At 55.4% G+C, this 14,938-nt stretch overlaps 1 protein-coding gene across 1 annotated transcript in view; it reads left to right on the top strand.

The window, feature by feature from the left end:
- Positions 1 to 14,938, top strand: part of PREX1 (phosphatidylinositol-3,4,5-trisphosphate dependent Rac exchange factor 1) — a 169,586-nt gene that overhangs the window by 85,355 nt on the left and 69,293 nt on the right. The window contains exons 5-6 of the mRNA XM_029917681.1: positions 1,988 to 2,089; positions 10,838 to 10,999. Of these exons, the coding sequence (XP_029773541.1) occupies positions 1,988 to 2,089; positions 10,838 to 10,999 (264 nt within the window). The remainder of the gene's footprint in view (positions 1 to 1,987; positions 2,090 to 10,837; positions 11,000 to 14,938) is intronic.

Genomic DNA, 14,938 nt, shown 5'->3' with positions numbered 1-14,938 from the left:
CCAGCCCTTCTCCCGCCAGGTCCTGGGGGCTTCTGGAAAGCACCACCCCCCAGGCTCCCTTCCCTCTGCCTGGAGCTGACATTCACAGGGCAGCTTGCGGGGAGCACTGGCTCGGAGGACAAAGGCCTGAGTGTGAGCCGTGTGGGGGCTGCCAGCTCCCAGCTGCCACGGCCTCAGTCCCCCATCTGTGCCGGGGGGAGGTAAGGGGGCCACGCAGCCTCTGTCAGAGCAGAGGGGGCCGGGGCCCCTGGGGTCTTGCTTCTCCAAGGAGAGAGCCCCTTGAGATCCCCTGAGTCTCGGACCTGCCTGTTCAGTTTTCTGCGCTGATTGTAATGGGGAGGCGGCACCCCTGCTTGCGTGGCGATGGACCACTCCCGGAGGGGAGCAGGAGGCCCGTGACGTCTGCACGGTGCATGCGCCCTGGGCTCACGCTCCCTGGAACACTAGCAGGGAACTTGTCGGCTTTGTTGGGCAGGCTTCCCACTGCTCGGAACAGCGCCTGGCACATGGCAAGCATGCGGTGTATATGTGTGGCGTGGATGAATGAATGAAGGAAGGAATGAATGAGTATTCTTTCCCCCAAGAGTTCCTGTTTCACTTGCAGTCTGGCAGCGTGGTGTTGAGGAGGAGGGTGGAGACTGTGGGATGTGCTGACAGTTTGTTCATCCTTTGTGTGGTTCCTCCGTTCATTCATTCCTTCATGCACGCACGCATGCACCCATGTCTTGGGCGCATACTAAGCCCCAGGGACAGGACCATGAGGGGCATGATGGGGGGCCCAGTCCACTTTCCCAATCCTGTTATCCTCCCTCTACGGAGGTAACTGACCCCCATTAGAACGGGGTTTATTATTTTCTTTCCACCCCTGTCTTTGTATTTCACTACAGATGTGTTCTCCATAAGAAATGCCTAGTTTTGTGTGTTTCTATTTTTTTCTTTACATGTTTACTTATTTTTGAGAGAGAGAGAGAGAGAGAGAGCGAGAGCGAGCAAGCATGGGGGAGTGGTCAGAGAAAGACCGGCACAGAGGCTCTGAGCTGTCAGCACAGAGCCTGACGCAGGGCTCGAACCCACGAACCAGGAGATGATGACCTGAGCTGAAGTCGGACACGTGACTGACTGAGCCAGCCAGGCGCCCCTGTGTCATCTGGTTTTAAAAGCTTTCTGTAAATGGGCTTGTGCCATTCACATCCTCCTGTGTTTGGGGTCCATCTGTGTCGCTCTGCATTGTGTCAGGTCCCCCATTTGGACCGCCGTGTGGCGTGGCGTTGTGCAAATCTACTACGGGTGTATCTTGGCATTCCTCAGTTGATGGTTATTTTTATCTTTATTTTTTCAGAAATTATTTTTAATTACTTTTAATGTTTATTTATTTTTGAGAGAGAGCATGAGAGAGCAAGCTGGGGAGGGGAAGGGAGGGGGAGACGGAGGGTCTGAAGCCGGCTGCATCGTGTCAGCGCAGAGCCCGATGCGGGGCTTGAACTCATAAACCGCGTTGATGGCTACTTACCCTGCTTTCCATTGTTCGCTCCTCGATCCAAGGCACTTTTGAATGCCTGTTCCCCTGCATTCTGGCTCGCACCTGTGAGAGTTCCTATAGTTCCTCTGGGTCAGGAGTTAACAAACTTTTCTGTAAAAGGCCAGATAGTAAGCATTTCAGGGTTTGTGACTACACAGTGTCTGTTACGACGACTCAGCTCTGCTGTGATAGATTGGAAGCAGCCAGAAGTGGTACATAAACAAACAGATGTGGCTGTGTTGCAATAAACCCTAGATTACCAAAACAGGGGACGTCGATGGCCCGCCCCTGACCCAGGCTTTGTGCCAGGTTGAAGAGATGCATGTTTTCTTCTCCCCTGGGCGCTGTTGCTACACCGCTTCCGAAGTCTGTCTCTGTTTTGAGAGTGCTTCCCATGGTCCTTTGAAGGGGGCCGGCTCCCGTTGCATCCCTGGTGGGTTTTACTGAAGGTCTTCTGTCCCTTTGCAGAGCTGCATGCTTCTGGGAGGCCGGAAGACCACGGACATCCCCCTGGAGGGCTACCTGCTGTCTCCGATTCAAAGGATCTGCAAGTACCCGCTCCTCCTCAAGGTGAGACAGTCCCCAAGCTCCTTTCTCTGCGTTTCAGGTGACGGAAAACCCAGCCCTGACCGGCTTCGTCAGTGCACCCGGGAGTTCAAGTAGCTGAGACGTAAAGGGCTGGCTTTGGGCCGGGCTGGATCCTTCCAGAACCGTCTGCTTTCCACTGTTAAGCTCTATTTCCCGTGTGATGCCAGGTGGATGTGTTACCGGGCCTCACACCTCCCAGAGTTCAAGCGTAGTGGGAAAGAATGGACCTTTCTTTTAGTAGCTCTGACCTGAGTCCTGAGAGCCCCTGACATGGGATGATCTGAGTGGTTTGGCCTGAGTCATGTGGTTTAATGTGAACCAATCACACGAAGCCTTCACTTGTTCCGTTTATTCTTCTCCCAGGTGCTAGACCTGCCCTTCACCCCACTGGCTGTGAGCTGGGCCGTGTTGGGCTCTGATGGGGGGTGACACCTGGTCCAGGGACAGTGAGCTGGGCAGCATTATGGTTTCATTGGCTGACATTAGGAGCAGGCGCTCCATGCCTGGGCCAGTCGTCCTGAGAAACCAGCTCTAATTGGTGCAGATTTATGTCATGTGCTCCGACCTCCCACCAATCCCGTGGTCCCACAGTGGGCGGGGCGTGCAGGAGCTCCTCATCCCAGTCCCGGCTACTTGCTGAGGAGGGTGTGGGGATGCTGGGTGGACCAGGCGCAAACAGCCACACACCTGCCATCTTCTTCACTGCTGAGCCACCTTGGATTTCGTCTCGGTGGGGTGGACCATGGGAGATAGGCCACTCTCTTAATTTTTTACTTATTTTGTGTGTGTGTGAGACAGAGAGAGAGAGAGAGACAGAGAGTGTGTGGGGGCGAGGGGCAGAGGGAGAGGGAGAGAGAATCTTAAGGAGGCTCCATGCCTACTGTGGAGCTCAACAAGGGCCTCAATCCCTGACCCTGAGATCCTGATCTGAGCCCAAATCAGATGCTTAATCCACTGAGCCCCCCAGACGCCCAGAAGTCTTAATTCTTATCTTCAGAGTCGGCTTCTGGGCAGATCCCCAGCTGGGCGGAGGGCCCTGTCACCCTCCACCACTCTCCACCCAGGGTTTTCGACCCTTGGAAATGGTGGCTGTTGGCCCAGGCCTGCCCTGGCTCCATCCCGAAGGCCTTGCATCTCACAGCTGTTCCTTGGGGTCCCTGCTGGTGGATTAATTTGGCTGCTGGTGCCTCATTCATGCACCTGTCATTGAGGCCACATGCATCCTTGCTCTATGAGCTGGAAGGCAGATTACTAGGGCACACTTGAACTTGACTTTCTGCTGGAGACAGTAGGTGACCCTTGAGTCTCTGAGCTGGGCCAGACCCGCTCTGGGGTCTGTGAACAGAGACCCACGACGTGTGCGGTGCTGGTTGGTGGGACTCAGTACTCTCTGTGCCTCCTCTGGTGTCTGTCTGTCCCGGGGACCCCAGAAGGACCTCTGCGGTTGTTCTTGCAGCTGCTCCTGACCCCCAAACGTGTGTTTGAAAGCCGTATGTCTCTAGCTCTTCACCCTGGTGCAGAAGAAGCTCCAGGTCGAACTTGCAAGAGGGCAGCCCAGGGACTGACCGGGACCTGCAGATGGGCTGCCTCAGATCTGCCTCGTGTGCTTTCCAAGCTAGGGTTGGGTGCCAGCCGTTCAGAGGCAGGCCTCTGCAGCGGTCTAGGGCACGGGGTTGGCAGAACCGTGGCCCGAGAGCTGGATCAGCCTGCGGCCCGTTTCCGTACAACATAGGAGCTAAGAATGATGTTTACATTTTTTCAAAGGGCTGTTAAACAAAAACAAACCCAAAAAGCAAACAGAGAAGGGTATGTGACAGAGGCCGGATGAGGCCAACAAAACCTAAACTGTTTACACTCTGGCCCCTCACAGAACAAGTCTGCTGACCCCTGGATCAGAGCCCGGTTCTCGACCGCAGGCTGCTTGGATGTGAATTCTGGCCCCACCATTTCCTAGTTGCCTGACTCGGTGCAGGTCACTTCCCTGCGCCTCAGTCACTGTCATGTAATAGCGGGTGTCTATTAGTACAGATAGGGCCGTTGTTAATACAGAGGATTGGGCATTTGCTCAGTTTTTGGAACAGCTCGATGAGCGAGGCACTGTGGTTAGCCCCATTTGGGAGACCGAGGCGCGGAGGAAGGAAGTGGGCTGTTTAAGGTCGCACAGTAGGTGAGTTGTAAGGCTCATGATTTGAGCCCTTTTCTAGAGGTACCCCCTGCCCCCAACTGTTAGGCGACACTGCCTGTTAAGCACTTTGGGGAATTAAGCTGACAAAGCACGTGGGTTCTGGGGATGCTGACCTTCTCAGTTCCCTAAGTGGGGGTCTGGGAAGGTCGGTGGCTTCGTGTTTCGTGGCTCAGTGGCTGCTCTGTTCCTTCTTTCCTGGGTTTTAAAACCTTGCACATCTTGCAGTAGCCACACAACCCAACCAAGGTCTCCTAGGTGTTAACTCTTTGGTTTCAGGACCTTGGCAAAGTCTGTTCTCAGCAGGTGCCGGGAGCAGCAGTTTCCCTAATGTAGTTTAACAACCAGTGGAGCTAGACCCATGTGCAGGGGTGGGCTCTGCGCTCTCAGTGGGAGGCCCAGGCGGCTCCCAGGCCCCAGGGGCCACAGTCTGGTCCGGTGGGATCTGTGGGGCCTGGATTCCCGGGAGAACGGACGGAGAGGAGCAGAGCTGGAGCCACTGCCCACAGGAAGCGGTGACGAAGCCTGGCTGTGGGTTTGCTGTCCTGGCCAGACGGCTGTTTACTCTCCCCGTTTCCTCGGTCTCCAGCTGTGTTTACTGGGAGCGCAGATAGCATGGGGGGGGACAGCCGGCAGGCCCCCAGATTCCTGCGGGGACGTGCCACACTCCCCGCCGGACAGCACTGCTCAGCGCCCTGGCCTTTGGCACCCGCAGCTGGAACGTTTGCATCAGACAGCAGCTGGGCCTGTGGGCAGCACTTCATGCCCCTCCTGACTCCCTCCTCCTGTCACATTTTCCAGCGGACTTTGAAGGCGGTGCCATGAGTCCAAACCCTCAAGCCTCCCCCTCTGGCCCCGCAATGCTGCCACCCTCACAGATGTCCCCGGGCCCTCTGAGCCCCCTTATTCGAGCTGAACTCCAGATCCAGGAGGTGAACAAGGTCAGGAGCCTGGGTGGGCAGACAGAAGAGGCGAGGATCAAAGTCTCACTGGGAATGGCCCCAAAGAGGCTGAACTTGAACATTGCTTAAGAATAGCCAGAACATTCTATCTCAGCCCCCAGCCCAGGCTCAGGATAGACAGTTGGCGTTTTTAGGCTTTGTCGAGTTTTCCATCGGTGTTTCTGGGGAAATGATTCAGGTTTGGGGTAATGCCCCTGGTGCTCAAATGACAGGTTCCTGAGGGAGGCTGACTGTCACTGCCCCTTCCGGTTGTTTCCTGGTGATGCACAGATCTCATGGGGCCGCTGTGCACCGGCTGCTGGTGTGGCTCAGGGCCCCCAGTGTGCACGGGTCCCTGCCTCTCTGCCGTCAGACCGGGCCTGGTACGCAGTGGAGACAAGTTGAGGCAGATGCGGGGCGAGCTGGGTGGACCCGTTGGCCCAAAGGGGGCAGCTGCCCCCCAACCCCCTTTCTCCCGTGTCCCCGATGTTCTTTCCCCTCTGCGTCCTTCACTGGTTACTCACCTTCCGGGCCTCTGAGCATAGGAGGGACCAGGGCTCAGGCTCTGGGCCTTTTCTCTCTCTATGGACTTGCTCCTGGAATGGCCTCACCCACTTTGTGGCCTTTAGGGAAAAAAAATGTCCAAAAGTTGTGTAACCATCATCATAATTTTAGAATATTTTCATCACCCTCCAAGGAAACTCCAGACCCATTAGCAGCCCCTCCGCTTTCCCCTCCCGCCCCAGCCCCTGGTGGCCACTCATCGACTTCGGTCTCTGCGGATTTGCCTGCTCTGGACCTTTCGTATCGATGGAATTCTAGAACACGCTCCCTTGTGTGTCCTGCTCCTTTCACTTAGCGCAGTGCCTCCCCGGCTCACCCACACTGGAGCCTGAATCATAACTTCGTTCCCTTTTTAGACGCCTGATATTCCACTGTATGGAAGCGTGTTTTGTTTATCCGTCCAGTCATCAGCCAACATTTGGGTCGTTGGCATTTCCTGGCTGTTGGGAACAAAGCTGCCGTGAACATCCATGTGCAAGTTCTTTTGTGGACATTCCCGTGGCTTTAAATCCCATCTCTGTGTCCAACTTGCAGCCGGGACCTGTCCTCTGAACCCCAGACCTGCTCTCCTGCCACTCAGCCTCCCCACTTGGATGTCGGACAGGCGTCTCCTATCTGATGTGCCCAAAACCAAGCGCTTGGTTCTCCCCTCCCCCCCAGAGACTGGTCTCCCTGCCCCCGCCCCATGTCCCCATTTCCATAAATGGCCTCTCCTTTCCAGTTGCTCAGGCCAAACCCAAGCTGTCTCTGGCTCACCCTACATCCAGTCTATTAGGGGGTCTCCTTGGCTCTGCCTTTGGTCCTGCCCTTCTGGCTCCTTTCCTACACCTTGCTCCCGGGCCCCTGCCACAGCCCTCACCGGGTCTTCCTGCCTCTGCCCTGGTGCCTCACCGTCTCTTCTCAACTCAGCAACTAAGCCTGAGTCAGCTCATGTCATTTTTTCACTCAAAAGCCTCCAGCAGCCTCCTGCCGCTCACATTGAAATGCCGATTCCTCCTCACCGGCCCCTGTCAGGTGTTGCACATTCAGTCTGTGTTTCCTCCTGACCCCCTCTGCTCTCCCCACACCCTCATCTGCTCCAGCCACACCTGTCCCCCCTTGCCACTCTCTGAACATAGTAAACAGGTTCCTGCCCCAGGGCCTTTGCACTTGCAATTTCCTCTGGGACATCATTACCTCAGATATCCCGAGGCTCGCTCTCTCATCTCACCGAGCCTTTGTTGCTCACTTGTCCCCTCCTCGGAGAGGCCTTGCTTGCCACCCCCAGCTGGAGCAGAAGCACCTCTGCCATTCTCTGTCCCCTCACCCTGTTTGAATTTTTCTTCACAGTCTCTCTCCCGAGCTCACATTCTGTTCTGTGATTCCTGGTGGACGGATTGATTTTTCACTAGGGCGCCGGCTTGGCTAGGACATAGGCCTGTTTTGTTTGTTGCTGTTCCCTCAGTGCCCAGAATGGCGCCTGCACATAGTAGGCGCCCCTCAGTTACTCACTGATCGGCTGTGGAAATGCCACGCCAGTGTGGCCAGCTGTTTCTAAACCCAGAACTTGGGACTTTTATGGGGAAAAGCTCCTGATTTCCAAACATCAGCTTGATTCAGAGCTTGTCCAACATGCGGGGGGCCAAAGAGGACATGTCCCGGGAGTCCTGTTGGGGACAGCTGCTCTGGCCGGTGCGTGTCAGGAGAGTGGCTGCGGGGGGCACAGCCTTGGGGCCCCACACAGTCTCCAGTGTGCCTCGGACCTCCCACATCTATCTGTGGGCGGCGCAGCTGTCACCCACACTTTGTGTGGGGACCTTGTCACCTAGATGTCACCTCTGCCTCCCCGGGCACTGTGGGCCAGACCATCTCCTGGGCGGTGTTGGCATCCGTTCTTGGTGCAAGCGGATGGCTGGGGGGGCGGGGGCATGCTTCCTGGAGTTGGGACACGCACCACTCAGAGCTGGCACGGGGATGTTTGGTTGCGCGGGGTGGGGGGAGGGGGCGGGCAGCACTGGAAACCGGCGAGTCCCACAGTGAGCGTGTTCTTTTTTGAGCAAATCCCGGTGAGTCTCTCTGGCCCCCCTGGGAGAGCGTACGGTTGGTGCTGCAGCGTCAGAGGTTTTTAGGGCCATTCACTGGGGAGACCGTCAATGAGCTGAGCAGGAAATGAACACGGAGGTAGAGTTGTAACAGTGCTGTGGAGGAGAAATGGCCCAGGCTTAGGTGGTGGGTAAGGACCAGGTGGTGGTCTGGGAGGGTGACATTTGAGCAAAGACCAGGGGAAGGTGAGGAAGGGGGCAGTGCAGGTACCTGGGGGAAGAGTCGGCCAGATAGAGGGGCATAGCTAGTGCAAAGGCCCTGTGGCAGGACCCTGAGGACCAGTGCGGGGGCCAGAGGAGGATCCAAATGAAAGAGCAGGGGAGTGAGGTCAGAGAGGTGACAGGGCCAGATACCAGATAGGCAGGGCCTTGAGGGCTGTTGTGGAGTCTTTGTCTTCTCTGAGTGTTGTAGGTGCCTTAGGAGGGTTCTGAGCAGGGGAGGGACAGAGCCTCATGTTCTAACAGGATTCCCTCGGGTTGTGTGTGGAGAACAGACCGTGAGTGGGGGGTGGGCTGAGTTTGACTTCAGTGTCCAGGTGACAGCTGGCTGGACCAGGGTGGTGGTGGTGGTTGGTTCATTTTAGAAGACTCACCCCTTCACATCCTTAGCTCATATCTGATCGGACAGTTGTCGTGTGTGCCGATGCACCCATGTTCTTTCTGTATCGTTCTGGGAACTTTGGGACATTTCCTTGGACTTCTCCGACTCCGATGTTGGGAAGTGAGCTCCTTATCTGCCCGGGATCTGCCATTGTCATCATCTTGCTGAGAAGACACAGGAAGTCAGGATTCTCCCCACCGTGGCCACCACCCCCTCCCCCTGCAGCGCCCACCCTCCATCCTGCCCCTCGGGCGGAGTGAGCTCTGACACCTTACCCACAGCTGCTCTGCCGCCCGGGGCCAGTTCAGGCTCCTTCCTGTGCGGTGAGCAGCCTCGGGAGCACCCTCCCCAGGGCGGGGCGCTGCTTTCACCTCTTTTCTGCAGAGCTTCCGGTCACACTGTCCCCCCCCTCTGATGTGTCTCACGTGTTCCCCGCCGGGGCTGTTGTCTGGTCCCCCTACCCTGTGGGAGCACCCTTCCCCAGTGGGAGCATCTCTCTCCAGAGAGATGTCCTCCCTTCCTTACTTCCCCCGGGGTGTGTCCCTGGTACCTGTAGACTCCCCAGGGTCCTGATGCTGCAGAACATCCGGGGGAGGAGGAGGAGGAGGAGGAGGAGGGGGAGGAGGGGAAGGGGGAGGAGGAGGGGGAGGGGCTCTGGATGCTCCTCAGGGTCCTGATTCTCCTCCTCCTCCTCTGGAGGGGCTGCTTCTCTTCAGGCAGAGGGCGAAGTGAGGGCATGGAGAAGGCTGTCTGCTTGGCGTGCTCAGAACGACACGCTGGATGCAGACTGCTGTCCCGGCTGGCACGTGTTGTCATACCAGGCTGGCGGTGGCTGGCAGGGACTGAGTGCCCAGAGCACGTGCCTCACCACGGGGGCCCTTCTCGTGGAGTGTCTGGTTCATCACAACCACGAACAGAACCAGACATCAGGCTTGCACCCTCCTTTTACTTTTTGAAGGTCTTGGGCTATACTGCTGTGCCTCAGTCTCCTTATCTGTTTAAGGGGATAATAACCCTCCCTCACAAGCACAGAGTAAAGGCTGAGTGAGCCTTCACTGCTGCCCCCCCCCCCCCATCACTGCTGTTGAGCGTGGAGGGCGACTGGCCCCAGGTCCCCCTGCTGGTGACCTCTGAGGGGCCACCCACGTGTGGCACCGATGCGGCACACCTGTGTTTTTCCAGGAGCAGAGTGATGGGGAGATCCTGGGATGGTTGGCACGCCGGGTCAGATGATGAGACACTTCTCTCTGCCAGCACGGCCCTGCCGGTTGAGGGATCCCGTCCGCTGGAGACCCCTCCCTGCAGACCTGAGGTCCTGCAGGCTCCCCACCCCTCAGCCCCTCTCTCATCACACCCCGTGTGTGGCGGAAGCCCTTTGATGGCAGTGAGGCTGACTGTCCCCGCCTGCACTTGTGGCCGCGGTGGGCATTGGGGGGGGGTGCAAGAGGGCCCCTTTACATGGTCTTGTCCCCGTAGGGGGGCTGTTTTGTTTGTTTCAGTTTATTTTGAGAGAGAGCGTGTATGAGTTGGGGAGGGGCAGAGAAAGGGGCAGAGAGAGAGAGAGAATCCAAGCAGGCTCCAGGCTCCATGCAGAGCCTGACGTGGGGCTTGATCCCATGAACCATGAGTGAGATCACCACCTGAGCTGAACCCAAGAGGCAGATGCTTAACTGACTGAGCTGCCCAGGCGCCCCTGGGGTGTTTTTTATATTATTCTACATATGAGAAGCCTGGGGCTCGCTGGGAGATCTGCTGATCTGATCTGATCTCTGTCTTGTCTGGTTTTCTCTCTCTTTCATTTATGCCCTCCAGCCACGCCTCCTCCTCACTCACTACCTGTCACATGCTCGCACCTCAGATCCTTTGCCTTAGCTGTACCCTCTCTGTGGCACGTTCTTCCCCAGGACTTTTACAGGACTCCCTCCCTTGCTTGCTCTGGCGTGTCTGTTCCAATGTCACCTCCTCCAAGAAGCCTCCCTTGATCTTCCCATTTGAAGGAACACTTCCCTTCCCCAGACCTTTTAGCCTGTCATTTGGATTTGTCTCCCTGGTATTTACCACTGCCTGATGGTGTTTGTTATATGTCATTTCTCTTCATTTTGGCTCATCTCCTTTACTAGCATGTAAGACCCACCAGGTGAGGAATGTTTCTCTGTTGTAGCCACAGATGAGGAAGGTGCTCAGGGGACCCTGACTGACTGACTGAATGAATGAATGAGTAAATGCATGAATGATGCTCCCCGGCCCCAGGAGGCCCAGGTTGTACAGAGTACTGCTGTTGGCTCAGGGCCAGGGGTCGTGGCTGCTGTTTGGTGCCCTGTGGGTTGGTGTCTCTCATCCCTGTCCCCACCTCTCCCCTAGGAGCTGGCCAAGAGGACCCCCGGCAAGCACCCCGACCACCCGGCGGTGCAGAGCGCCCTGCAGGCCATGAAGACCGTGTGCTCCAACATCAACGAGACCAAGCGGCAGATGGAGAAGCTGGAGGCCCTGGAGCAGCTGCAGTCCCACATTGAAGGCTGGGAGGTGGGTCCGGGGCGGGTGCCTGCGGGGTTCTGCTGGGCGGGGCGGGGCGGGGCGGGGCTCCAAGGGGCCCCACTGGGGGTACCGATGGCGGTCTGGGTGCCATGTTCAACCTGGAGGGTGTCTTTTGTTTGGCCCACACAGTGTTTGTTAACAAGAAAAAAAAGAAAAGTTTAGTTATTTTCTAGTTGAGCCCACGTAAAAGTCTAGATTTCAAGTTTTTTTGAAAAATTGGCCGTACTGGACCCCCGTTTTCCATGACAGCAGCCACTAGAGGCTCCAGTTTTCCTCAGTCCCCACCTACCCCCAGTACTCCCCAGCCTGTCTTCTTCACATGTCACCTTGTCTGCCTGGTGTCCATTGGCCTCGGAGCTTTTGATGTCGAGCTCCATCCAGGGTGGTGGTTAAGGGTCTGCTCTGGGACAGAGTTCTGGCTTTGACACGCCCCTGCTGGGCGACTTTAGGCAAATCTCTTAACTTCTCTAAACTTCAGTGTCCTCATCTATTCCTGGCACACAGCAGGCTCTCCATAAATGGTGGGTACACAGCAGGCACTCCATAAATGGTAGGCATTGCTGTTACTATCATCACGCTGGCTAGGGTCTGGGGTTCTTGAAATTGTTTCATTGTGCATAATTTATTCACTTAAACCTCCGTGTCTTCCTCGGATTATTAGAGATTTCCTGCAGATCCACTGAAGGAAATGGGACAATCTGAATACATAAAACGATATCAGAGTAAATACAGCTGGAATGGAAGATCAAAAGCAAGGATGAAAGACTCCTATATTGTTCTCTGAGCCATGTGCCTCAGACCCTTTTGGTTCGCTGGCGCTTGCTACATTCGGGATTTCCACTTCTGTTCCCTGCGTTCGGGAATCCTGGACGTGACCCTGTGTGGCTGCGAGGTCCAGAGTCTGGCTGTGGAGAGAGGCCTGCATTCAGAGAGGAGGCGGGTAGCGCTTGCCACGTACCAGCCCCTTCCGCTGGGCCTTCCTTTCCTGCTGAAGCCGGAGAACGAAGGGCTGTATTTCCCGGTCCTCCCCTTGTAGTTTAGGTTTGAGATGTGATCGGCCAAAATCGGATCCAGCTGCTTGAGCTTGAGAAGCCGGGTGGGACAGAGGCCACCCTTGCACTGTTTCTGCAGCGGAGCGCAGCCATGGCGGAGTTCAGCTCTCTGCGGCTGCGTTCGCTGAGGCGCCAGGTCCCAGCTTCCTGGTGTCAGAGGCGTGGGACAGACAGCACGGGGCAGCACTGGTGGTGGGGGTGCGTGTCCAGCAGGCAGGGGTGGCTTTGCAGTGGACGGTTGAGCTGGATGCAGCAGGGTGTTTCCTGTAGTGTCAGCTCCGGCATGTGGCGTGGGACCCCCTGCCCCGGCCGGGGCAGAGGCAGTAGCTGTGTGGTGGTCCAAGCACGCAGTGACAGCGGTTTCCCGGGAGCCCCGGTTTGGTTCCTGCCTCCCGTAGACCATCTGAAGATTGAATAAGCCCCTTAATTTCTTTCTGCTTATAATATGTAGCTTAGAGGGAGACTGGGTGGCTCAGTCAGTTGGGCATCTGACTTTGGCTCAGGTCATGATCTCACCCTCAGTGAGTTCGAGCCCCGTGTTGGGCTCTGTTCTGACAGCTCAGAGCATGGAGCCTGCTTCCGATTCTGTGTCTTCCTCTCTCTGCTCCTCCCTCCCTCACGCTCTGTCTCTGTTTCTTTCTCTCTCTCTCTAAAAAATGTAGCTTGGTTTCTATTTCCTGCAACTGCAAATTGCCAGATATGCAGGTGCATCCCCACAGGTGTGTCTGTTGGGGTGTGTTATCTTAGGCCTGGTTTCAGCCCCATGATGTCAGAGCCTTCCCCTCCTGGTTCCTTGAGAGCAGTAGCTCCAGGCGTCATGTGTTCCAGAGTGGGAGGAGACAGGGGCGTGGCCAGGGTGGTGAGAGGGGGCTGTCTCCTCAGTGGAGGAACACCTTTCCCAGAAGCCCCGAAGAGACTTCCCCTTTCAGCTCATGGACCAGTAGGTCACATGGCTGCTGTCCACAAACATGCTAAGCTAAAAAGCCCAGAGTGGGTCTGTTTAAGTCTCTTTGGGCTTTGAGCTTCCTGGCAGCCAAGGTGAAGAAAGCAGGAGACATAAGTTACTCAATATTAATTTTCAAAAAAGGAAGAGCAGTTCTTCTGGGAGACAGAGAGTTTCCTGGAAACCAGCTGAAAAAGAAATTTCTCACACATGTCCCCGTGGAGAGGAGTGTTGAGCAAGCGTTTTAGCAGCCAGAGCTGAAATGATTTCTGGATGCCTGCTTCTGGTAAGGGCCGAGGGAAGTAAGAACTAAGGGTCTTTGGGACCCTTTTAGACCCTGAAAAATCTACGGTTTGAGAGTGACCCTTATTTTGATCACTGTTTGTGGGCGCAGTAGGAAATAAAGTGAGCTGTTATTGAGCCCCGATTATGTTTCCGATACTAAGGGGCGGCGGTGTGATTATTGCCATTGGGCAGATAACTGAGGCCTGGGGACTTGTTTGGGAGCCCAGCTCTGTCACTTCCACTGTCTTGTTTCAGGCAAGTTTGTCCTACACTCTTGGCCTTATTTGCCCCTCATTGCCTACTTTTAGCAATATTATCTCTGAAGGAATCGCCTGGTGTCATCCTGAGGATAGGTGAAATGCAGAATATGAATGCTCTTTAGAAAAAGTAAAATGGTTTCTGTGTAGTAGAAAGTTGGTTTTTTTTTTTTTAACATTTATTTGCATAACCTCTACACCCAATGCGGGGCTCAAACTCATGACCCTAAGATCAAGAGTCACATGCTCTTCTGACTGAGCCAGACAGGTGCCCCCGTAGAATGGCTTTTACATGCAGTTTGATCCTTAGGCGACTTGTAAAAATAATATGTCGTAGCTAGAAAAAATCATGGGTAACAGTGAAACTATTTGCAAAGGCTTCATGCTCTCTGTCGTTACAGCCTAGGCGGCCGGTGAATGGCAGTGGTTACAGATCTTTACTTCTGACCATCTTTCCGATCATCACTGATCTTTCTGTCTGACCTCTTGCCAATCTGGTTAGACGGCTGCCATTTAGCTCTTGGAGTTTGGCTGGCAGGGGCCTCGTTTTGGGAGGAGGGAGAGCCTCCCTTGGCTACTTTCTTGCTGTGGTTAGCCCATTAGCATCATGCATCGAGTGGCGTTCTGCCCCGCCCCCCATCCTTTGCAAGCTGCTGTCCTTTTCAGTCCTGAGACTTGGTTTACTTAAAACCAGAGAAGTTAATCCATAATCCATTTTACTGGGCTGGGAAGTGGCAGTGTGTTGCAATGCCCTGGAAGCCAGTGAATGAGCCGGCTCACTGCGGGGAGGGGCTCCTTGTCCTCAGTTTCCTCATCTGAAAAGTCTGGAGAAGGGTCACTTGAGGACTCAGGAGAAGATACGCACACGGCACTCAGAGCAAGTGCTCCGTAAACGTCCGGAGGAGCTGGGGCAGCAAAGTAGGATTTCATTCTTACGTGGTTTTTTTTTTTTTTTTTTTTTTGAGATGAAAAAGCACCCTGCGACCTTAGCTCCCGCTCATACCCGGTGTGGGCTGACCCCTCGCAGAGGGACACTCTGGGTGCAGGCTCTGTGGACTTTTGTGTGACGCTCACGGCAATAAAAAGAGACGTGTGTTTGTGATAAGAAACAGGGCACGCTCAGCTTGCTGGCTCTGGAAACTCTGGTTTAAGAGACTAGCGTTGTCCACGCACCTATGAGGGGACAGAAGGAAACAGGAGTGAGGAAACATAAAATCATTATTAAAAAAAAAAAAGGAGGGGCACCTGTGTCTCAGTCGGTTAAGCGTCTGACTTCGGCTCAGGGCGTGATCTCACAATTTGTGGGTTCGAGCTCTGCATCGGGCTCTGTGCTGACAGCTCGGAACCTGGAGCCTGTTTCGGATTCTGTGTCTCCCCCCCCCCCCCCCCC

This window comes from Suricata suricatta, chromosome 12 (assembly GCF_006229205.1).
Source record: "Suricata suricatta isolate VVHF042 chromosome 12, meerkat_22Aug2017_6uvM2_HiC, whole genome shotgun sequence".
Classification (NCBI taxonomy): Eukaryota; Metazoa; Chordata; class Mammalia; order Carnivora; family Herpestidae; genus Suricata; species Suricata suricatta.
The sequence above is the reverse complement of the archived record's forward strand: the minus strand, read 5'-3'. Positions and strand labels throughout refer to the sequence as shown.